This window comes from Coffea arabica, chromosome 8c, assembly GCF_036785885.1.
Source record: "Coffea arabica cultivar ET-39 chromosome 8c, Coffea Arabica ET-39 HiFi, whole genome shotgun sequence".
Classification (NCBI taxonomy): domain Eukaryota; kingdom Viridiplantae; phylum Streptophyta; class Magnoliopsida; order Gentianales; family Rubiaceae; genus Coffea; species Coffea arabica.
The window spans coordinates 1,118,086-1,144,236 of NC_092325.1; the positions used below are offsets into that span (position 1 = coordinate 1,118,086).

General features: G+C 35.8%; 1 protein-coding gene across 12 annotated transcripts; it reads right to left on the bottom strand.

The window, feature by feature from the left end:
- Positions 1 to 25,674, bottom strand: LOC113706892 (myosin-15). 12 transcript variants are annotated; one of them, XM_072063469.1, is made up of 39 exons: positions 25,562 to 25,674; positions 25,288 to 25,453; positions 25,017 to 25,160; positions 22,964 to 23,109; positions 22,709 to 22,865; positions 22,482 to 22,540; positions 21,711 to 21,867; positions 19,641 to 19,790; positions 19,398 to 19,534; positions 18,220 to 18,366; positions 18,023 to 18,124; positions 17,193 to 17,250; positions 16,989 to 17,090; positions 16,562 to 16,599; positions 16,341 to 16,467; positions 16,077 to 16,250; positions 15,307 to 15,438; positions 14,310 to 14,419; positions 13,612 to 13,672; positions 13,348 to 13,525; positions 12,395 to 12,600; positions 11,203 to 11,322; positions 9,151 to 9,249; positions 8,138 to 8,359; positions 7,689 to 7,828; positions 7,008 to 7,119; positions 6,762 to 6,812; positions 6,586 to 6,675; positions 6,265 to 6,435; positions 5,843 to 5,995; positions 5,027 to 5,203; positions 4,079 to 4,216; positions 1,871 to 1,941; positions 1,694 to 1,793; positions 1,547 to 1,603; positions 1,406 to 1,462; positions 1,241 to 1,321; positions 1,084 to 1,166; positions 1 to 528 (listed from the first exon to the last, which is right to left on the bottom strand). In XM_072063469.1, exons 2-39 carry the CDS (start codon positions 25,405 to 25,407, stop codon positions 390 to 392), a joined length of 4,566 nt encoding a protein of 1,521 aa, XP_071919570.1. In that variant the 5' UTR covers positions 25,408 to 25,453; positions 25,562 to 25,674; the 3' UTR covers positions 1 to 389. The 12 variants fall into 12 exon arrangements, 11 of the variants coding, with proteins under 11 accessions (XP_071919570.1, XP_071919569.1, XP_071919571.1 ...); XM_072063468.1 differs by having other exon boundaries at positions 25,538 to 25,674; XM_072063470.1 differs by having other exon boundaries at positions 25,288 to 25,429; positions 25,538 to 25,670.
- Between the last annotated feature and the right edge of the window lie 477 nt (positions 25,675 to 26,151).

The window sequence follows — 26,151 nt, forward strand, 5'->3', positions numbered from 1 at the left end:
TGAGAGATGAAACGATTGTATTACCAAATATTACAAGATGATGTACACTGTACAGAGCTCAAAAGGCTAATCTTTTGAGAAGATAAATATTGTGATTCAAGCAGATGTTATCTATCCCATATACAAATCATCCACTTCCTAAATAAAAGTGTGACCTATCTAGATTCTGGGGATTTCACCCTAATGAATCCCCGTAGACTAAGAAAAAGAAATTTCTCTTTTCCTGCCGATAATTATAGCAGCATCGAGAAACTACAGACTGGCCTTGGAAAACAACACTACATTGTATTAACCCTGAGCCCAATGATGATCAAGAAAAGAAATATGCTCAGGATGCAAAGCTGGTCCAGTATCTCCTGAACTGAGCTCAATTCTTTCAGCTGATAGCATCAAGGTAAGGTATTTACGTTTATGTTCTTGACCAGGAACTGTGCAGAAGGATATTCTGACAAAAACTTGGGGAGCTCCACATCTGATGGATCTACTGGCGGAAGTGCCATATAAATATCCTCCGTTGAGAACGGAATGCTGCAAAAGATTTTCGATATGTTAAGGTGAAGAAAACTCTTTAACTGATTCAGTGATAATTTTTGTGTGAATGGCAGTACATATACAGCATCCAAGGTTAGTAACATACAGCTTGCGATGCACATGACTCAGAAGCATAGCATTTGCTATTTGGTAAATATTGGTAAGTTTCATCTAAGGCCGCGAACCAACTAATGCAGACAAAAGGTAACACGGAAGCTTTAACGAAAAGCAACTCAGTGACATCAGCTAAGAGCACACATACAAAAGTTAAGGAAAATTATATATTTATTTATATGTACAGCATGAATATCTAATACATGCAATGCAGAAACTACCAAATGGATGAACAGAATAGACTCCATATATTGCAACTACTACAGTAGGAAATATAGAATTTCAAAACGATGACCAAGATAGAAAGTTGCAAACGCAATCCTGTATTAACATTCTCTACCAGAACACAATCCTGAACTACCACAGAATCGACAGGTGATTACCTTAGATCATCATCCAACAAGAATGAATTTGATGTCAAATTTTGAGAATCTTTACCTTAGATCATCATCCAACAAGAATGAATTTGATGTCAAATTTTGAGAATCTTTATTTAGGGTCTCTCTCATCTGAGCAACAACCTGCAAATTAAATTTCTCCAAAAACTCAGAGGAGTACTTAATTAGACTAAGGAGTTTGAAAACAAGAAACTTACCTCATTTGACACACTTTGAGTCCCATACTTGTCATCCCAGTACATTGTACTTATGCGATAGATTTGCCTGATCGTCAATGCCTGAAAGAACAAGGTAAGAGTCAAGAAAGGAGATATTGGACTAAAAGGAGTACATGTCTATTAAGACACTATAGAAGATATTACCGGACAAAGATCCTGCATTATCTCATCTAATGACTTTTTTCTCTTCTGATGAATCACCTACAATAAATAAATAATCGAGTAAAAGGTTGAGTAGAATAAAACAGAGTATAATTCATATTTCAGAAGCAGTAGGTTTCATACCAGAAAGCCAACAGCCTGTCTAATGTAATTTAGTTCATGCCAAGAGGTTCCTGCAAACTAGATTTGGTAATAATGATTCAGGCCTGGATGAGTATGAGAGACAAATTCTGCACACAATGTCAATAATCAACAAAACAATTTTAGAACCTCCTCTTTTGCAGTCACTATCCATTTCTCCAGTTCGGCCAGACCAGATTTAACATATTCTCCATTTGAAAAAGTGCAACACTCTCGTCGAAGCAATAAGCTGCAAATTAAAATTAGGCAATCTAAGTGATTGGAACACTTGGACAACTAGAAGGCTATGAATCATTATATACATACCTGTTAAAAAGTGATATATTGATGAAAGAGAAAACTTGAGTAATGAGCTTGCGGATGAAAAATGAAGGTACCTGCAGGAAAATAAAACATAAGTTTTGCACCTGAACGATCACTAGCAAAAACACACTTGTGCCTACCAATTTACATCACCAAATGCATGCAGTGAACAAACATGGAAATAGGAACTGTATTCACTTAAATTCTGGCATTCATTCCACAGTCAGACCACTTCACTTTAACAACCTGTTTGGTTAAAATTCAACAATCACCAATCACTATTAACTAGTTTATAGGAATGGGTTGTTATAAAGACTCATAGAGTTTTTGGTTTTTTAGATTCAGGAATAGATTTTATAGTTTATTTCTTCATTTAAAAATGTTTTACTTTTCCCATTTTTTCTTTTTTATTTTCGTTCCCACTCCTCTAGCATCACCTTCTGAGAATAGAAATCTGCCCATTACCCACTGCTGCCGCCTCATGCCAGACATCGTCAAACCACCCTCCTCATTGGCATATAAACACCATAAAATAAATCATAAAACTTCTCTTTAGGCTGTGAACATCTTTCTTTGGATGTGGTCAAAAACACAACAAACTTTCGCTTCAGGAAACTCTAATATTCAACAAACCCATGTAGATGTACCAAATATGCAACATGAAATTCCAATTAAATACATCAGAGTGCTCCTCGCATCATCTATTTCAAGAGCAGATAGATTTTTCATTCTGGTCAACGAAAAATAGTAGGACAAATAGTGCAAGCCCCATTGCCAATGATTCTTAAGAGATTGGATGCTTTGCAGATAGGCTATAGAACAAAATGCTTTACAAAACTGATGAGATGAGAATTAAAGGAGTAAGCAGAGGGAAAGGTGAGAGAATGAGTGATGAAGGAGGAAGAGGACGAGAAGGTGAGAAATTAAGGTCGAAGAAGGAAGCAGAGTAGGTGAGACAGTGAGGGTTGGGGTTGACAAGATGAAGACGACGTCGAGTATTCAGCTTTGTTTTTTCTTTTTCAGTTCTTTATAATTAAAACATAAGAGTAAGTGGGTAATCAAATCAATACCCAACTACAAGCTGGTTAATCACGAAACCCATAGAATTGGTTTTTATTCCGTTGATTAATTCTGGTTGGCCTCAAACAAACACAATGTATGGGTATCTTTTAACTTAAAACCCCATTCCTGGCATTGAAACCCACTTACGAAACGACTCTTAAGATTCTTTCACCCAAAAACAATTTAACACTTAATCGAGACAAAGAAGGATGTTGCGCTTTTTCCATAGTTGCTAATCTATAGGAGATACAATCATTATAAACAGAAAGTAAGGCACGGATCATAAACCAAAAGACAGATCACAACTCAAAACAAAGATTACAACTGTACAAAATACAACCTGATGGCATCACAAAAAATAGAGATGACTACCACATGTTAATGCATACATGCACAAGAAATCTGAAAAAATTAGATTTGTTAAAAACTGACAAAGCGTATTTGCATAGGTGCCAAAAAAGAATTTTTTAAGATTATCCAATGAGACCAGGCGGTCATCATTCAAGGGTAAGATATAAAGGAGACAACTATTGCATATGAAAATTTTGGTTTGCCTACTTGTGCTGTCTGTACAGGTCAGTCTAAAGCAGTTGAAATGTATTTAGGCATTCAAAAGAACGTTCAACATTTCAGCTGCTTCTTTAACCCATGGCAAGTCATTCAGCTCTTGAAACCCGTCAAATTCAGGTTTCAGATAGTTTCGTTGCACAAAAAGAAACTTCACCACATAGAAGGAATGGTTCAAGTTTTACTTCGCCTCCTCAACTGGTGCTTTCATCCAGCTGCAAATATATTGCTTGTCCTTTATTCCTTTTGGAACATCCAGAAGTTCCATTACATGGTAACAAGAGCAATAAGGAATTTGGATTCAAACAGCACAAAGCACTTGCTAAGTGCCACTTCACAAGGTTAATGAGGTATCTGATATTAAGCCCCAAAGCCTAGAATCTAAACAGAGACCATTGGGATTCCTTTAAATGGAATGAGAATAATGAGGCATTTAATGGAATGAGAATAATGAGGCATTTAGGTTCAGACAGCCCCAAAAAAAAAAAGAGAACAAGAACAAGAAGTAATAGTAAAGGCAAACCAATAAAAGAAACTCAAGTTCAACTACTAACCAAAAATATTAGAGGAAGTCTAACATACGTGATTTTCTCGAAGACGGCTCATAAGGGAATCCAAAAATTTGATGATGCTATCCCACTGACTACTTGGAGACTGTTGAGGAACTCCTCCGGGTGATCGTGATAGTTTACCTCCATGTACTCTTTGATTTTTAGGAGCCTTTGGAATTGCAAAAAAATTTTACCAAGCAATTAGTACATATCCAATTAATACATCTGGTAAAATTCCCAAAACTATAACTAAACACTAGGAATAAAATATGCACAGTTGAAGCAAGAACTTTTAATTCAAAACTATGAAATCTTAACAAGCAAAAAGTTCTTTGCTTAAACGAGAACATCTGTGCTATCTTTAGAACAATGTGAACACTCTTCTAGTACAGAGCTAAATGATGGAAGTCTTTAGGCAATTAGTACACACAAGCAAAAAGGCCAAGCTAAATTCCAAACAATCCAAGTCAACAACATCTAAAGATATAGAAAGCAAATTCTACCATTTATACTATATTATAAGGATAATGAAAGGAAGCCAAAATCATAGTGGTGAAAGTCAACCATGCAAAAAGGAAAATTTTCCAGTTCTCACCTCGTTCTAACTCATGCAAGCATCACTTCAGCTTCAGAAATTGTCTTACTTGAAAATACATAAAGTTTTATTTTCTTCGTGTGATAGCCGGATGAAAGAAAAAATTAAAAAAGGCACAAAATTTATACTGAAATTTGGTAAAGATACTGAAGATGCGTTTTAAAGAAGATTCAGTAACCTAAACCAACAAAATCATTTCACAGCCATAACCGCAACCAAATCAGCTCAAACATTAAAAGAAGTTTAAAAACATAGGAAATGGAATGCAACCAAGCACTTTTACAGTTTAAGTAAACCATATCAACAAAAATCTCTTTTTTTTTTTGTTCTAAATCTTGGGCATGGGTTGTGTATGCGTGTCAGCGAGGGGAGGGAGGAACCCACCTGAATGCATAGACCCAGAAGAGGGGATATTTCTTTCTTCAGATTGTCACGTATCAACCCAAAAATCTTCTCCACACAGGCAGTTAACTGTTGTTTGAATAAAAGTGAAGGATATTTTGCTTCCACAAAAGATAAACCATCCTCCAATCCAATATATTTGAATGGTGATTTTGAAACCTGAAAAGGTGACATTCAAAATTAACCATAAGTACCACTCAAGCATAAAATCATAGAAAACACAAAGGTTTCACCGCCGTAAGCAGTTCACAGAATACAGCCAAGTGCAACACAACCAATCCTACCATAGAAGTTGGACTATGAAGCATAATAAAATCATAGAAAAGCACAAAGGTTTCACCGCTGTAAGTAGTTCACAGAACACAGCTAAGTGTAACACAGCCAATCCTACCATAGAAGTTGAACTATGAAGTATATGAAACATACGAGTCATGCCACATTTACTTGCACTACAAATCCAAGATAAATGGAAAGATACAATGAAAGAATAACAACAGGCAAACATGCAGACTCGGATAATAACAAGTAATTAGGTGCATTTTTCAAAGACATTAAGTGAATACGGTTCCCCATTAACACACCCAGAGGAACAAACAACTAAAGCAGGAAAGATTCACTTGCACAAAAAGTAAAGTACGTTATGCTACTATCAACCACCAAATATTGCTTAATACCAGTTATAACTTATGAGCTGCAGCACACCCACTCAGCGAATGGGACATTGTAGTTCACCAAAATGAGTACATATTAGTCAAAAGTAAACAGTAAATGACTGATCAATCTCATTGGATAACTTACATGTGTAACAGTGCCATTAAGCCCACTGGAACCAGGGGAACGGTGAGAATTTGCATTTAAGTATCCATTGGACCGCAAATTCTTTTGAAGAAGGCACAGAAGAGCGGATGCATTTGACAACCAGTAAGGCAAGGTTGTATCCTCATTCCCAACCTAAAACAGTAACAAAAGCATATAACTTATCCATAGCAAACTGGTTTAAACCTGTCCTGTACTACAGCGGAAAACCCATTTTCTCTTCAAGCAACAGCAAAAGCAATTGCTTCAAAGCTGCATTTTCGTTTTGGCTTGATCAGTAACAAATTGCAAGCATCAAGAGGAACCATTTAATATTATCTGCCTATTTGTTGACTTTGCAAATTGTTTGGCATTATAGTCAAAGGCATGAGAGGAACAGTACCGGGTTCAAAAGCGAAAATCACCTTTAGAACCTCATTGATTCCCTCAATGATAAAATCAAAAATCGAAGTCCTCTCAGATTCAAAGGCATGCCAATGGAGGAGGCATCTATAGATGACACAAGCAGCAACCGGCTTGCCATCTTTAAAACCCAAATTCTCTTTTATACACCTTGAAAGTATATCATAGTTCTCCTGCAGAAGACCTTTATCTTTAGAAGTAATGAGAAAAGCAAGAAAAGGCACTTGCTTCATGGATCAAGGTACATTTGGTTTTTTTTTTTTTAAAGCAACAGTAAGTTGTATTCATAAAATTCACAAATTAGTGCAAGGAAAGAAGAAAACCTGGTGCCTTTCAGTGGTCAATTTCGTGTAGCGAGAATCAGAAAACCCTTGTGATAGAGGAGCTATAATTTTTGACGGAGTAGGAGACTCCTAAGTCAAAAAAATTTAGTGTAAGTACATAGGAAAACAAACTGGAATGCACGATTTATCAGACAGTGCCAGAGATCCAATCTTACAAATGAAGGCTTCCGATCTGCAGAGGAAAGAGCAAGTGCTCCTGAAAATTTCTGTGGAGAAGAAATCAAGCTAATGATGAACAGTATTACCAAAGAAAAATCAGTTATTCAGCAGGCACATACAGCTGAGGTTAAGCCATTCCATTGTTCAAAGAATGCATTTTGGCAATGTGAAAACCAAACAAGAACAAAACAGTGTGAAGCATAATATAAACATATATGAACCATGACACAAATGGTTCTTACATCCAGAAAAGGCTTGACATAACCAGGACGGATGCTCTTTGGAGTTGCACTTATTGCTTTTTGTCGAAGTACATGGTTCTCATCTTCCAAATTTGAGAGCTTTTCTTCCAAACTAATCAAAAAAACAAAGATGATAAAAAATAGAAGAAGCAATTTCTAAAACGCTAAAAAAAAAAAAAGAAACACCCTGAGACAACAATTGAGTTTAACTTGAAGTTAAACGATAGCGAACAAAATACATGTAAGAAGCAGCTCCCTAGATTTTTGTAGTAGTTTACTGTATAAATGCGCACTTTCAAAAGCTTGCTATGAATAACAACGGGAAAAGAAAACTAATCCATCACATAATTCAAGAATATTACCAAGAATAACTTTTTGGTGGCTAGAATTAGCCCTGTTATGCAAACAAAACTCCCAGTTACCCCATTAAAAAGGTATCCAATATTCATAAAATTGCCAATTCATCAAGCAGACATGTTCCTAATAGATCCCCCTAACCTAAATGAAAAAATAATAATAATAATAAAGCCCCATATTGACATTTAGAGGCAACCTTTTATGATACTTCCAAGACCATCTGGAAGCAAGAGCTTAAGTGTTGGACTGTTCCTATCTCTTATTCTTTACAGTTACAATGAGGGTCATAACAGAATCAGAAAATTATACAATATGAAAGAGCACCTTCTTAGATTTTGTTGAAGTTCTGAACAGGTGAGCTCAACTTTTTCCAGCTTTTGAATAGTAGCACTGGTATCTTGTTTAGCCTTGACAAGCTCCTGCTCTAGTGCAGAGTTCTTCTCCTCCAAGGAAAGCAGAGAATTCTGCAGCAAGAACCAGAAATACACATGCATCAAGGTTCAAAATATGTAATGATGTTACAAACAAATCAAAAATTTGTCATACCAACTGGCAGAAATCAGAAAATTAGATGCATGACAATCTTCATGCATACTGTAATTTAGAAGGACAAATAGAAAGACAGAAAACGAAGAAGAAGAAATACTATTGAGCATTTCCTGACTTTTAAGAGTAGTCAAAATGCCAAAATCTATACCTAAAGATGTAGCGACACCACCTGGTAGATTGGTCATACCTAATGCAATACAAGAAGAAGAAAATCAGAAAAGTACCTTCAAAATCTCATTTTCATTCCTTAATTCAGAGAGAGCCACAACTTCTCTTTCCAAAGCAGATTTCTCCTTCATTGATAGTTCTAATTGCCTTTGAAGCACTGCACTCTTGTTGAACTCATTGACTGTAGCAAGTTTTGCAGCATCTAATTGAAGGCTTAACGATTCGACAGTCTTGTGAAGTTTTGATATCTCCCCCAACTTAGACTCTTCATTAGACACCTGAAATTTGCAGATTTTGTTTACATATATATAAAGAATAAAGTATCTCTTGAAGAATCTATATAATATAACCTGCAAATTATCAACCCCATTTTTGTCATTAGAAAGTTAGAATGTGTACTACTTTTGTCACAACCAGCTGAATACACTTCTAATGAGCTAAAACAAAGCAAGCATCATGTAAATCTGCTATACTGTCGCAAAAACAGAACCAATCATCTAAGTGAGTAAATCTGCTGATCAAAAATTGAATTTCACAGGGTCCTATTCTACAAAACATGCGCCACAGTTGCAATTTAGCTTATTGGTCTAAATGACTTACCATTACATGCACATAGAGAGCGTAATCAAGCAAGAGCAATCAACCTACAAAGTCAGTGATCTCAAGCACTAGACATTGTTATAGCAATAAGACAAACTTCAAACTTACATCAGCTTCTTCTTTTTGTTCACGGGGAAGGGGGGTGAAGGAGTAAAATATCTTGATACCCTATATTTATTCAACTTTAAAATGCCAGGCAAAATGTTTCAAAACCCTCACAAAATAACACACATTTTGCTTTGTAGATGTAACCTTCCCACAGGTAGCCTCCTACTCCAGGTGTCTCCTAGGAACAAGGTTAGCCAGAGTCGATAAAGCATCAAATTGAATTTCTTTATTACCAAAAACAAATCTAGATTTCTGTAGCAACACAAAAGCCAAGAAACTTTATTCAACACTTTGAAAGGTATTCTTACAAATCCAAGAACTCCAACACATACAACATAATATACAAATTAAAAATTAGTACCCGTAATTTTTTTTCCAAGTGCAATCGCCAAGTAAGATCTTCTAACTGCTTCTCAAGTTTGGTCTTTGCTACACGCAAGGCACCAGCTTCATTAGCCTCCTGCACACAGAAAAATAGGATAAATCAACAAAAGGATGATTCTCAACGAAATAACAAGCAAAATTTATTACAACAAACCAATACAGGCAAAACAATAGATGCTAAAAGGTCCGGCAGATGCAAACTACTAGAGATGCCAAGACGTCTGAGACACTTCATTACCCAAAACAATTTACATCAAATCTATTTTTGTAATCCTTATCAATATTCTCAAAAAATTGATTGTCTGCAATTAGCACATTTATAAAAATATAAATTCAAATAGCAAATATTTGTCATCACTTTAATCGCAACCATTAACATACCATCCTATAGCAAGGATGCATAGTGTTTGTGGCATTTCATATGGTTTAAGCAACACAAAAACACTACAATGCATGCAGCCCTCAATTTTCACCTAGGATATTTATGAAAAATGCTTTTCCAAGTCATCATTTCCAAGCTAGAGGACAAGACTCTCATTTACATCTAGACCAATTTTCTGCATCCCCCTCTCTCAACAAGGATGCTACACTTTTCAGTGACATTGAAGAACCAGGTACTGGTGAGCATAGAATCTAGCTTTCATGAACTAGTCAATAATATCAGTTCAAATTGCATATAAAGGAAATTTTCCCGAAATCACTTCTCAAATGTAGTTCCCCAAGAAAAGATAAAGATTCAATAACCCTGAGAAATACACTCCTATTTTTTTTCCTGGTTTTGTCTTAACACAGGATATGACACTTCCAACAAAAATTGTGAAATAATATCACTTGTATTCTGTGAAATCAGTTCCCAATGCTTGGATGCATATCACAAAGAATAATTTAGTACCTTAGTATCTGGAAGCAAACAAATTTAGCCCCCTTCATGCAGATAATCGCATTCACCATGCACAAAGCATAGGTTATCAAATATACACACTTTTAGGCATTTTCTTACTATTTGCTTTCTTCTTATTAAGACCACTATTAGTCTTAGGGTGCATTTGATAAAAACTGAAGTCTGAAATCTAAAATCTGAAGTCTGAATTCATTAAGTTATTGAATTGTTAAGTATTGAATCTAATACAATTAAGTGCATATCACATTCAGTGATAAGTGAATAGCTTATCACTTAATTTTGGGAGCAAGTTGTCTAAAAAATTCAATGAGTTTGTTTGGATAGAGAGAATTTGGAAAAAAAAAAATTTGCCTCACAAATCCCAATCACCTTTTTATCTCACACACATCACATCACAAAAAGTGCTACAGTAAATATCTCAAATAAATCATCTAAATAAACTCTTATCCAAACAAACTCAATGTCACTTAATTAATTCAGATGTTCAATTTTTTGTTATCAAACGGTCTACATATGTTAAAATCTGAATCAATTAAGTTTAAGTACTGAATTGGGTTATCAAACACAGCCTTAGTGTGCAAAACGAGTCAATATACCAACAAAATCTGTCCAACACAAATCTAATCTTAGTTTGAACTAATATTCAACACAATGAATGAAGTCAAGGAACACTCAAAATCCGCACTAGAAACTCAAAATCCGATGTTGTCTGAAATAAGTGAGTCCAGACAATATATAACCAGTTTGGCTTTAAACCAGTGGCTGGAGAGATTACTTATGTTCATATCCTATTTTCACCAAACTGGAAAATTGCATCAAATATAGTAAGGAAAGAAAAGAGGACCCACAAAGGAACTCCCACAGTGGTTAGCTCAACAGAACAAGAAAATTACTAGCACACCACAAGATACATGTTTCTAATCTGATAAATAACGTAAACAGCAAAAGCAATTCAACAATGAGAATTACTTGAATGCTAACCATCCTTTATCCTGAATGACATTCACAATGTGTCTTGCCAAGTCCAATAAATAAACAAAAAATAAGGTGTGTGGAACAGGCATTAATGCACAACAAAGGTCTCAAAACAGACAAGCGTGCTATAAGCATCAATAATGCATTGGTCACCTGTTTAAGCCTTCTAAATTCTCTTTTAGCCATCTTTTGCCTCCAAAGACATTGTATAGCAATAATATTAGATTGCCGATGACAGTAAGCAGAGCGAATCTTACACATCCTCCAAAAAGCCTGTGAGATAACAAGACAACAGTTCAGAATGTACTTGCAATTGTAATGCCAACTAATAAGACAACGCACGCAGGATCAGGATACAAACACAAGGAGACCAAAGTAAAAGGGAATTTTAGGGCTTTAGAACATGTGAGGTATTCGTTTCTCCTTCTCCTCCTCCTCCTCCTGGTACCAAAAATTCACTAGCTGAGGTTACCCCATCCCAAGGCCAAGGCATGCCATCAGCCCCACAGGGGCTTATGGTGGTTCTTCCAGATTGCCTACAGACCAGGGTCCACTAGCAGCTGGATTTGACCTAAAGCTTCTCTCAGCAAAGGCATTGTGATGTCACCAGTTGAGGCAACCCTCATTGGTTCAGTTAAGTATTGATTGTGCACTATTATGGCACACATCTGATGCTTCTATGTGTTTTCACATTGTAAAGAATTTAACAGGGATTTACTCACCCAGCAGTCAATAATTTGAGAGGTTACAGCATAACTAGCAAGTTCAGCAGGAAAAAAATCCAAGAAAGACTTTCATACACCAAAGGAGAAAAATAAAGAACTTCTTCAGCATCCATGACAATCTCAACAACTCTATGATGCATGCTCATAGTGGGCTTAAAAGTATCATAATCTCCCATCATCCAAGAATATCTTGCTTCTATGGTTCCTCGTCTGTCCACTTTCCACCAAAATGGGACAACATACTCTTTCCCAATACATACTTTACGCACCAAAAAATGCAACTGTCCAACATTAGGCTGCACAAATTATTTAAATCTCTTCATACTACTAAGAATTTCAACCATCTCACAATACTTGTGCCCAACCAAACATACATTTAATTTGTGAAAGAGAGCATGATTTCTTGTTCTTTAAATGAATCACTACTATACACTTTCACTGAGGCAAGAAGTAGATTGTATTGAATTCAGTCCACTTCCAAGAAATGTAGCTCGTGAATGTGTTACTAACATCACAACATGAACGAAACAAAGCTGCCAAGTACTTCAACTTACACATCCATATTCCAAATGTTTCAAAGAAAACTACAAAAAGAAATATGGCAAGGTACAATTCTCTACCTGAATTATAGAAGCAGCTCTGTGCTCCTTCCTGTACAAAAACTTTTGCCGTGCAGAGAAACCACGGATGCTAGACTGTACGAATACAATTGACATGTAAAGCTGAACATAGGCATGCCTGAACAACCATCTCCGGGCATATTTCTGTATGACAATAGCAGCTGTTTCCTCTCTTATTGAAGTATACAGTTTTCGAGCAAGATGACCTGCAAAATATAAGCACCGTACTCAAGTGCTGCTTCTTGGGATAAACATAAAAGCAACACATAAAAGATTCTCTCATAAAACCATAAAAAATTTTCAATAAAGACTTTGTTGTCAAACCATTAAAAATTTTCAATAAACCATAAATAATGGATTGAAAGTCATGAATAAGATTCAGTATACAACACAAAGATGCTACTTGGTAAAGCACGTGAGCAGATTTCCAATCCTTTAAATAATTTAATTTTTTTTTATTTTTCTCCTATATGAAATAAACTCCTAAAAGAGTAACCTAGTGGAAAAAGACAAACATTGTATTTAAGATGATGCAGGAGATCAGCGCTTAAGCACAACAGTCTGCTAATATCTTTACACCATTTTCTTTATTAAATGGGAAAAAAAAAACTTAATCGTTTCCTTCATTATTATTTGTTTACAAAGGTTAGTCAACTTTGCAGATTAAATTATGTGGGATTAGTTACCACGATTAGTCCTGCATTTACTAGGCCATAACAGAAATTCAATCATGTTTTGTTAGTTATGTCTCATTAATAATTTTGTAAAGAGAAATTAAACAGCTGATAAATTTATTTAAGCATCTAAATGGAGTTCGTGTTGTTGCCAGGAAGATCAAGGAAGATGCGAAGAGGATAACACAAATAAAAGCTAGTGATATAGTTGATATAGCGCAAGTCCCTTTTACAGGAGCAGCTGCAGCTTTTCATGGATATAGTTGAGGAGACAATGACCTCTACAGCATGCTTGTAATGAAATTGCAGCTGACTGGTGCAAGAGAAAATCCCGGCGTGCAAAAAACGTCCGCAATCTACCCTGAATACACTTTGCAGCAGAATCTAAAACCTCTGCACGACGCGAGTCTAAGACACCAATTTGACCAGCTCGGAGGAAAACTTTGGTCTTTCCCAACTGAGAAAGAGAAACCCAACGATATATATTTCTATTCAATTGAGTAGGAAACCACTAGGTATAACTTCAAACAAGTCAAAGCCAACCTGAAAGTTCCTGAGATTTAGTCTTTGTAGTATTTTCTCAGTCATAGTTTTCTCATCATACCTGTAAGCAGATACCAAAGGATATTGGTGAAATCCACTGAAATCTCCCTATAGACCATAGGATCAAGAAGCCAAAGTACGAGTCAATGTACTATCTCCTCTATGCCATACAGTTTAACAAAAGTCAAAATCAAGCCAGCAAATGTATCAGATTAACGAAGGAAAATGATCCATTCAAAGTAGATATTTCACTGTCCAAGTACAGAAGACATTGTAAGCCAACAAGAGAAAACCTAACCGCCCAAAATGAATGAAAGGCAAAGAACCGAAACCCACGAAAAGAAAATAGGCTCTTCAGTCATTGGATCGTGATTGTTCATTAGTGAAATTAACTTTAAGACAGGGAATCACATTAAGTTTCATAAACCGACAGATAAACCCACAGACAAAGGAGAATTCAGAAGAGTGACCAAGGAAAGGGAGTATTAGAAGAGGTAAAAAGTGCAAACCCACAGAGAACCACACTGAAACCAATGAAAACATTTGGGTAGGTTTAAAAAGCAACAACAGACAAAGTTCAACTGAGAAGCAATGCATTTAACGGAAAATGGACATATGAGGAGAACATTAGGTGAAAGCTCCAGATTTGGCCTACACCAAATGCATTCAGAAAGTTCAACAAACGTTTACTAACTCACCGTCCATCCATCATGTCCAAGGCTATAATACCAAATCGATCAACAAACTCATTATAGGTCTTCCGAGAGGGGTAACCTGCCAAACTTATGCGAACAGCTTCTAATACACCCTGCACAATATCAGGATATCAAATATATGAGACCTCAAAATAGCACACAGTTTTACTTATATAAACTCTTTCTACAGAAGAAAATAATTGTCTTTTCTTCAACCCCTAAACACTTTGCAGTAAATGAACAACTATTGACATGTAGGATCTAGCACCTACCAACCAAAATTGACTAGAAACTTGGTGGATCAGAAATTTTATATCAAAAGAACAAGTACTGATTTAACTTCTGGTTTTGTATTATTGTCAAATGGTTGATGCTTTTCTCTAACAATTCCCTTTACAGCAACCAACAAGAATGTATCTTTATTTTCTCAGCATCAAGGTTGCAATTATCCTAAAAGCCCACTCTTTAGATACTTGAAACATCCAACTGAATTGATCATGTTCAGTGAATTGGGCAGGAGCATAATCTCCAGACCAATTGACTGTATAATAACAAGAGCACATGAGGCTCAAATTTGATACAGTGAGAGTTGACAAAGTTATTGCATCCAGACAAAGCAGCAGTGCAGTGAAAATAATTTGATAATTAATGATACCTCCTCAACAAAGAAAGCAACATGAAAGCAAAATACTAGATGCTGGCAAAGTGCATGTGTGTGACATGAATGAAAATAAACATTAGTATGAGGAATGGAACAATCAAAATTGTGATGCAACAACACAACATAAAATAAACAATAGTAATATGGGATGAAAAAACAAGAATCATGATTCAACAGCCAAACATGGCAGAACCTAATCAACTTCAAAATCAAGAGATAATGATACTTAATTTGAACAGCAAAAACAAATATACAAAATCAAGAGAATGGAATGATACTTAATTTGAAACTTCAAATAGACAAACTTATAAGCAACTAAAAAATACAGATAATACTGACCCCACAGCGTAACTGGTGTAAGATGCTTTGATTCTCAAACTTCTGGGGCCGATTTAAAGAGTTTGGCTTGACGCAGCGGATATAGTGAGGCTCCGTAGAACTAAGGATCTCCATAAGAGATTGAAGTTGTTGCTACATGCAAAAAAGAACATAAATATTTGTGCTTATGCTTAACACTTCTGTCAGCAATCACTTCAGACAAGATGATAGATCCAAAAGAATAACCAACAAAGAAAGAAAATGATACATTCACTAGAAAATTAACAGCGCTTAACCAAAAAAACTACAGAAGCTCACTCAATAAACCAGCCTAAATGAGAACAGTAATCAACTGCAGCATGTAAATGGACCCACCCATAAGATCTATGACATTAATAAAGCATCAATGCACCTTCCTTGAATGATGCCCCACCTACCCAATCTAATTTTATTTTAGGTGACCAAGGAAGGATATAGATGACAACTGCTCCCTCAACATAACCAGTCCCAACAGACCATTTCGAAAGTAAAGTGCATTAGATACTTCTCTCTGCTACTTTTCATTCAGCGCCTTCTCAAAATCCATTTACATGGTTGAAGGCCCATAATCAAAATGATTGTCTCTGAAAATCTAAAGAAATCAATACATCTTAGTCCTTAGATGTGCTTACTCGTCCACCATAACCATACTCCCTTCAAGTCTTCATGTTCCAAAATCCACATAACCCTTACCATACTTACGTTGGTAAAGACAAGGTTTTCGAGTATTTGGAACAGTAGAAAATTCATACCTTAAACCGAGAGGCCACTGAAGAAAATTTATATGAAGATCTAGAAAACTCTTCTGCAGATGAAGGAAAGAGACCAGCGATGAAGGGACATTTTGAAGAAGATAAGAGATTGCAGTGCTCAACTACCACATAATCACGATTTTTATCTAAGAATGTTTCTGTCTGATATGAGACCTGCAGATAGAACAAACATTAAAAGAATTCCCAGTTTCACAATAATAAAACTCAATTCACTTTCAAGCAGTCTCTAAGACATCAACATGCCTTGCCAGCATAGTGGGAAATGGTGAAATCTGTTTCAGAAAACTTGGCCTTCTCCAACCGTGGATGGGTCGGGAAATTCCGGAATAATTTGTTCGAAAATGTTCCATGAGTTGATTTAGGGAACATGCTGCAAGGGTAGGAAATCAGGATGAGGACAAGCAGCAGCAAATGATTCCCGAAAGAGTAATACGCACCAATTGACATATAAGATATATTAATACCAAGCTTCATCCAGAAGTGCAATTATCCCAATGGGCTTCTGCAAAGGGCAGGTTAAAAAAGGCATGAAAACAAAGGAAAACAGCAAGTAAAATGCATTTGATAGCAAAACGTCAAGGCAAACTAGATGTAATTTTAAATCTTGCACTAAATGCATTTATACTGAAAAACTGTATATAGGTAAGAATTATCAAAAGGAAAGGCGCCCCAAGGACAAAACTCCTTGTAAATGTTGCATGGATCAACTAGGACATTGAGACAGATGCAAGTGTGAAATATGTTTAAAGAAACAAGAAAAATTAGATTCAGATTTCCAACTACATTTCTAAAGAATTGCTGGACTGATCCAATTATCTCATTCCAGCACATGCTATCTGCTCAATAATACTCGGAGCTTAATCATGCAATTAGGGGGAGCTAAGAAAAAACCTTCTCAATCAGATCCAGGACATCTTGGTTGTCTATAAATTCAATGTAACTCCAATTTATTTCTTCTTTATGATATTCCTCCTGCTCCATCTTGAACACATGCTGGAGAAGTGCAACAAAGTGAGAAGAAAACTTCATTCCAAAATGAAAAGGCAATCCAAAATATAAAAAACAACACAATGTCATAAAAACTTCATGCCGCACCTCATTGAAATGTTGTTGAAGCTTTTCATTTGCAAAATTAATGCAGAATTGCTCAAAACTGTTGAATAGAGTTTCCAACGATTCATTAGTCACAACATATGCAAATCAATGTCAGTTGTCAAGCTCCTTTAAGACATGAAAAAGAGTGAGCTTTTCACAATAAAGCCTAGCACTACCTTGTCCATGGAAAGAGTCTCAAACTTCCCCAAAAAATAACAAAGAGAAGAGGATAAATTGATCAGGACAAACACACTGCCTCAATAGTGCAACTCCAGAAGGACTTGGACTAAGTAATGTAGACATCAACACATGGAGCAATTGACAGCTAAATACGTCCAAAAATAATTTTTTACTGAGAAACAGGTAGTTTGCAAAAGTCAGTTTATTTGAGAATCCTAGGGGGCAGTCAGCAAATGGATCAGCTACTTCAGATTCATGGTGACATGGGTATTTTATGGACAGTAAAGCTAACAGAATCTTTAAGTCAATTATAGCTACATGGCATCCTGAACCTAACTGAATTAATTTTTTATGAGTAAATGCTAGTTTGCAAAAGTCAGTTCACATGAGAATCCTAAAGGGCAATGATAAACGGAGCAGCCACTTCAGATTCATGATAACGTGGATATTTGAAGACAATAAAGCTAACAAATACTTTAAGTAAATTATAGCTACATGGCATCCTGAACCTAACTATTTATCCGATGAAATATAAGCAGGCTTTCTTGTCCAAGAAAAAACCAATTCTGCAAATTTCTCTATTTGACTTTCTGATTTGTTTCCCTGGCACAATGGAATAAAAATATGAATGAGAAGCCATGACAATGGACCTGTTATGTTTGAAGCATTCAAATCCGTATATGTCCAAAACTCCTATTTTTATCCTTGAATCATGATCTTGTCCAACGGATCGATTGATCTTTTCAACAAGCCTGAAAAGACACAAGGAGTGCAGTCTCAATGCCAAACAATTTAGTTCAATATAACAAAACCACTATTTACATAAAACGCCAGAAAATGCCAGCACCAATCAAATAGCCGAGCATAGATAGTTTTTGCCAAAGCATCCCGACCAGCTGTGGCTGCATTGCAGTCAAGAGCTTTAATGATGACTCCTTCAAGAGTTTGTATTGAGCGCGTGCAGAGGGTAGCCAGCAAAAGATTCACATCACACCTAACAAAACAGTCATCAAGATTCACATCACAGAACAGTCATCAAGATTATCAGAAAATTCATTGTTGAACAGCACCACGAACTAAAATTGTTTGTGCACATGAGATGACAACAAAAAACTAACAGATCTAGATTCAAAACTCAGAAATGATTAAACAGTAACATTATACGAATACATGAGGCAAACAAATAAATAACACTAAGAAATGAAAATGGAAATTCATTCAGATAAAGAGGTTAAGCGACTCATTTTCCATGTTGATGCAAGAACATGCCCACTTAAGATAATGGTTCACAGTCAATGTCCTCATTCCAAGCACATTTGCAATTCAGGCTCAGAGAAGATCAATAGAGAAAGACTACACAGATTGCATATTTGTTGCTTAGCTGTTTGAACTTATTTGTTTAGTTGTTTGAACCAGTAAGTTCCACCCTTCACTTGTAACCTAAAAACGAATTGAGAGAGAGACAAGGCAGAATAAGGATTTCACTTGATTCAGCAAACATGTTGCTAGATTTTAAAAAGAATAAAAATTGTATGGTCTAGGCCTTCAGGCTATAACACCAAAACTTTTTATGTAGTTTGAACGAATTAAGGCAAACCAGAGCAACAAGAGACGAAATTAAAGGTACCTTTCGAAAAACTAAGTTTCAATGATGAACTCACAGCTACGAGAAAAGGGGAAGACCTATTTACTCAAGGAAATGAAAGTCCAAAAGCTGAAGATGCAAGCTACTGAAGAAGTTGAAGACAGTAGAGAATCCAAATTCTATTCCAACCAACTAACCTGAGTATTTAATAAAATTGCTCAAAAATAAAAAATGTGATGTTTGCTTATCTAACTCAAAAGCATATGAAATAATAAGCAAAAGAAACAACACAACCCACAGATATTAGGAATTGTCCAGTAGCAAACAGTTTCCAAATCAATCCGAGAGAAGGAAGCATTGATTGGAAAAACCAATCAGCAAAGGCAAAGGAAGAGGTATTTTGGAACAAGGAGACTAAATCATCGAGTCGCAATCCTTACATAAGAAGGTTTGAGGCCATCTGCAAATGGAAGTCAGACTTTTGATCCTTTATAGTTGATGAATCATGCTCTTTACCAGGAGAAAAATCTACATTTCCAAGATGCAGTATGGCAGCCAATGTCCGAAATATTGCTTCCTGATGAAGGAATGAACCACTTAAAACACATAATCAGAATATTCTTTAAAACCACACTAAAATGGACCTAAGATTCCTCATATCAACTTAACTATTTTTGGAATACCTGTTCCTCAGAGCTAATGCCAACAATGTCCATTGCCCTTCTTGTTTTGACGTATTCCTCAGCATTGCTCACGCCATCCAATTCATAAATCTTGCTTTGATTCAGGTAGTGGAAGGTACTTGGATGGCCAAGTTTGTACTTCTCTGCATCCTGCAAACAAAACATTGTAAAAATGGCCTAATAAGACTCCTTTTATACAACTTTGTACAACCATAATGGCTCAAGAAACATAAAACAAGGATAAAAACAATGAGAATTCTTAACATCTGGATCCAAAATTCCTTTAGTACGCCATTCTATAAATGTATAACACAAAAATGTGCTTATACTTGGATCAAGAATCACGAATGCCTGAAGGTCAGACTCACAAGTGAGGTAACAGAAACAAGAGAAACCAAATTGAAAACATTTGTCCTTTAATTGTCACAAATCCTCCAGGAGGTTTCATTGCATTCCCAACAATGAGCAGTTCTACATTACACATGTTGGATAGGACAAGGATAAGGAGGTTGTAGAATCACGGTCTTAAAGCAAGAAACAATTATTATGCATTTCAAATCAGACCATCATATAAGATCTAAGTCCATTGTGATAACACCTAATTTGTAGAGGGACATGGCTAAGAACGTAAAATTTGGAATCAATAATGTCTTAGACCCAAACAGGAGTTGAGGTTCAATAATAACCTGCACCCACATAAGGTTCTTACAGCCATCAATGAGAGTCGATGAAAAACATGAGGGCGAAAAAAAAAAGTGCAGGAGAGACTTATTTCCTATCATGTATATGCCAGCATTTCCTGCAGGTAACATTTTCATATGCAAAATTTGCAGGTTTATGATGGAAAGTTAGATTGCACTCCTATGACTTTCATAACGAACAATCAGCTACCTGTGATCCTTCAAAGTCTTTTCTCGTAAAACAAACACGAGAATGTAAATGCTAGATTTCTTTTACTTAATTTTCTTGTGAAACATCATCTTGCTCTACTCAATATTGTAGAACATAAACCTTTCTTGATATTTGAAAGGACCATAAATGTTGGCCAAGTAGGAAATGCCTTATTCAAGTAGGAGCTATATAAATATTCCTTTCTTATGGCAGGAAAATGTTTGTGGGTTCCCAAATGACAGAAGAAGCCGAAATATAAAGAATACCTCAACCCTGTCTAGGACAAATATGCTGGTTAATGCATAAAATTTCATTCTACTTTGACAAGCCAAATGAACACAGAATCAATATGCTTATTTTCTAGAGCTTAATTCCGGATTAACTTTAGTAGGTTAAGATTCTTGATCAAGGCACAACTAGAGATTAAGACAAGCACAACTAGCACATAGCACACCGTTCCAGCATACCTATTTCCTTGAATGCAACGTTTTGCAGCCACTTGCTAGTTTGTAAGTAAAAAATTATATTTCATATCTAGCACATATATCAAAGAGCCCCTACACATTTGTGAAATAATAAATCTGTCCTTAGTAATAAATCTGTCCTTAGTTATTGGAGAGTTGGAATGAACACACATAAGTCATAACCAATTATAGCCATATTAGGTGAGATCCCACGTGTCTGCTACCAAACCCGCTCCAGCAGCAATCTAACAATTAATAAAAAAAAAAATTCATCATTTGGACAATTACTAAAAGTTAGTTAGAAAATGAACCCAAAAATAAGCAAAGTTCATAGACACACTAGGAAGCTTACACAGACTAAGACACACTAGTTAGTAGCGAGCTAAAGGTATTCATTGGGATGAAGTTCAAGTTTTCACTAAGGCATCTACCAAGAAAAGAAATCTTCTGTTGGTATCCTAACCAATGATGATCTACAAGACTGTCCAACGAATTCCTTTGACAAACTTAGCCAGGTTATCTCTAAGGCAAAAATGATAATTATATCACAAAATGAGAATCCTCATCCCCTGCACTTGCAGCATCATATTACTAGTGACATGATAGAGTAAGCATTAATCTTTAGGACAAATGATGAGCTCTTCGGAAAACTAACACAGAAATTGTAAGTCAAGTATGTTTCATGCATAGCAAGTTCTATGGATAAAGAGTCTACCAATCCAGAAGCACACAACTGGTAGAAGCAGTGGTAATTTCTTTCAGGATCTGTTATTTGAACAACACGTGATCGCTCCAGAAGGTACGTTCTAATTGCAGCACCAGATATTCTACCACTTGCATCAAACTGGATCTCAACAAACTTCCCAAAGCGACTGCAGCGAATAAGCAGAATAAACATTGAGCATGACTCCCCTGACAAGAATGGTAAAAAGGAAAGAGCGGACAGTTCAACAACCATAACAGCATCATACTTGAAATGCTGGCACTATTCTTGCCATTACATGAAGATAAACAACCTACAGCAAAGAAATAGGCCAAGATAAATGTCACAGCACTAGCACCGTGCTAGTACTGCTAGTACGGTGATACGGCATATGCAGAATCTTCGTTTTAAATTGCAAGGAACACTAAACAGAATATACTTCATATGGACTTCAATACGCAGAGCCGCCAGAACATTTGTTTAGTTGACAGTTTTTAGTACTTTTGAATCATCAATGTGATGCAAAGCAGGAAATGAAACACTGCTCTAGAACCAATGATGATGCTCCTATTCAAATTCCACGTTGAACAGATATGTACATGTTCAGTACATCCACAACTATTAAATTAAAAGAAAATCAGCATAGCAAAATCCATGCTGCACATCCTAATATCAGACAAGAAGAATCAAAGACGATTCAGTTTTTACAACTGAGAGACATTGTCTCAGCCATGCTGTACATTCAACCATTCAAGACTTGCAAGATAAAGGACTCAGACAAACCTTGAATTATCATTTCTCACAGTCCGAGCATTACCAAATGCCTCCAGCAAGGGGTTTGACTGCAACAAGAACCAAAGAGAAAATATCAGCCAAAAAGTAGTTTCATTTGAAGGCAGTTTCATTTGAAGGCTATCCACTTCCCTCCTAAAACTTTCAAAACGGGATATTAAATAGAATATTCTTTCAAGCCAAAATCCCCTTAACACTGACTAATTTTCTTTACTTACCTCAAGAACTTGCTGTTCAACAGTTCTGTCATCTCCAGCTGCACGACCACCAACATAAGTAAGATACTGCATAATTAGTTTTGTTGTTTCAGTTTTTCCAGCACCACTTTCACCACTAACTAATATGGACTGGCTTCTACCCTCCCTCATCATTGCCCTGATCAACAAGGTTAAAAGAAACATGAACCACATCATTTTGGCAGCAAGCACAGCTAATGTTACAAACTGCAACATATTTGATCAAACTTCACAAACCTATAAGATGCATCTGCCACAGCAAACACATGCGGACTCAGCTCGCCAAATGGAGCCCCTTTGTACTGTTCCATCATGTGTAGGTTATACAGATGAGGAAGCTTTGTGAATGGATTGACAGCAATAAGAATGCTTCCAGTGTAGGTCTAGTGTAGGCAAATAACACAAAAATTCAAAAGCCATGGAAGAATGTCAGTTAAGCATTTCAGGAATATCAAATTCAAAAAGTACAAAATGACAATCTCCTGTTAATTGACAATGGAAAAAATATTTAGGCAGTTACCAGTTGGTAACTGCACAAGGAGACATTACAAAACATGGTGATCCTTGAAAGGAATCTAATGCTGTAGCCTTCCAATCTAATGAGAAGTATCCAGGTATATGTGTGTGTGTGTATGTTACACATTCACAGTTACTTTCTATTAATCTCAGGCTTATCATGTTTTAGCTAGCACAGGTCCTAAAGATCTCGGTTAGTTAACCAGATGCTACTATGCTGAATCTAATGAAAGTAGCAAATGCAAAGTATCTTGAACGAAAGAAGAATTTAGCTTGTGATGACAATAAACCATCTAAAGATTTTAAGCTTTTTATTTTTATTTTTTTGTCCAAAAGCCACCTTTTCAGCTCTAATTTACCATGAAAGTACATGTTAAACTGCCCTTCATCCCCATCTTTATATTGGCACATACTACTAGACACTTAAACGTTACTTTTGAAGCAACCAGTATATATGTCTTCTCACCCACATTGGACAGCAATAGGACTTAGATATAGGTTCAATTCTCTTCTTTCTAACATTAGGAAGTAAAAAGGTTGATGCAATTAATTTTTTTTATTCCTTTATAACAAAGAAAGAAAAAAGGCATTGACTAGAAGAAAAACTCAACTCCAGAAGTTAGCTATCCACCATTCTCAGGAAAGCATAATAGTATCAAAGATTTCTAATCCTCATGTTCTTGAACTCCATGTGCAGCCTATAGACGTTTAATGCCACTCAAATAAGAACCTTTTACACCCTTGGGGTGCAACCCTATCCATTTTCTCTACAACCATGTATTTGAAACTCAAACTCAAGAATAAATTGAACAAAGTACAACAGTTAACTTGAAGCATTTTAGTGAAGGTTGTTATTGCATAATGTTGTTTGTTTCCTGAGTAACTTGTTTTTGGCGATAGGTTGGTCAAACTGAGATTCTTTGTGGATAAATTGATGATCAAATTTAAGTAATGGAACCATTGGCATGAGCTAAAATAAACTTAACCCTTGATGATCTTCTCCCTCAAGCTTACTCTGCACTGAACTCCAAGAAAGCACGTAATCTATCTTATGTACAAATATGACAAGAATATTGATTGTCAAATGATGGCACCAATAGTTTTCTCCTTGTCATAGTGGACAACTCATTTTCCCTAACATTCAAGACCTTTTCAGAAATAAGCAGCAGATTCACTGAAAAGGACATTAATCTGTATAACAAAATTTCACAGTTCCCCATTGGCCACCAATGCACAATATGGAGCTGACTGAAACAAAAAGCACCATCTGTTGAAAAGGCAAGTCAACAATCCTAACAACTGATGGATTACCAGCTTATTTGGCTAGTAAATTAACTAAGTTTTTTCCTCGTGTCCATTTATTTCTGTCGGAAACATTGTCAGATAGTAAAGTTAGGATCTTCACAGAAACTCGCGTGCTTCTTTAATGCACATTTTTAGATTTCTGCATTGTCCGGCTTTTTTTCCAATTATCTGTCAACATAATTCTCATGTTGTTCTCATAGGTCTCTCTTTTTTATATTTTAATTTTCTCCATCTTCACCTTCATACAGAAGCCAGAAGCAGAACAATTCCGCACACTAAATATACCCACTCATTCCAAATCTGACCCAGCACAATTATTTCTCCAGCAGATACGTTTTGCAGTTTCTTAAACAACTTTCACTGCCTTCAACCTCAAGTTTACTGCTTGCTCATAACAAATTAACCATTTTTTACTCACTCACACATTTCTAGAGAAGAACTAATACTAATTATTAAAATCCAAACTCACGTAAATTTCATTAAGTCCATATCTCCTCTGAAGATTATCAAGCACTCCAGGCTCATTCAAGTACGTCAACTTCGTCATATCATCCACTCCTCCGTGGTCCGCTTCCGCATCCCTAGGATGCAGCTTCTCCGGCAACGCCAATACCTACATAAACACAACCCAAAACAAACAAAACAGCCCAAACTTAATCAAAATTTGAGCAATTCCTCCACATGTTCAATCAAAATTCAGCAAAAAAAAAAAAAAGAACAAATTCCTTCAAAAATCTTACCTTTTTACCATTCTGAGTGAGAACTTGGACTTGTTTACCTATAAAATCGGTCACTTCAGCTGCGACCCAAGCTGAGTCTCTGTCTTCCACCCAAACCTTGGAGCCTTTCCGCAAAGTCATCTTCCCTGTCTCCTTCGTCTTGCTAGAGCATCAAATTGTTTGAAAACTGAAAATCTTTGAAGAAATTTAAATACTAAACTTTTTGAATTTTGAACAAATAAGCCCTAGAGAGATAAAGAAACAAACTGACAGAGCGAGAGCGGAGAGATGTTACGTGCACATTTTTCACTTCCCGCCCTAACCAAAATGTACAACTCAATAGAATAATACTCCACAACTAGTACTAAATCTGAATATCTGCTCCCATGTGCCAATTTGAATATGACTTTGGTTTGATCATATTATGAATTTGTTTGGAGAGTGTGTATTATTTGAAATATTATTTAGAATAATTATTATAATATTTTTTTAATATGATATATATGAAATAAAAAAATAAATTAAAAAATATATTTATAATGCAAATAAATTGAAAAAATCTGATATCCAAACACTCCCTACTAGTAGTACTAAATTCTGTCCCTCCAACTCCAATATTTGTTGGGTATTTTGTGTGATAGAGTGTAAATTTATAAGTTTATCATGATAGAATCTAAAATTTTAATTAATTTATTTAGAAGATTGATTTATTATCTTATATCTTATACACACTAATAGAATTTATTATTTGATAGAATATTTTATATGCATTAACAGTGTATACAATATTATGGTTGGATGCATGACATACATGTAAAATTTGGTTTTTAAATTCAAATTTGAATTATTTATCATGCATCCAATAATGAAAGTATATACATTATC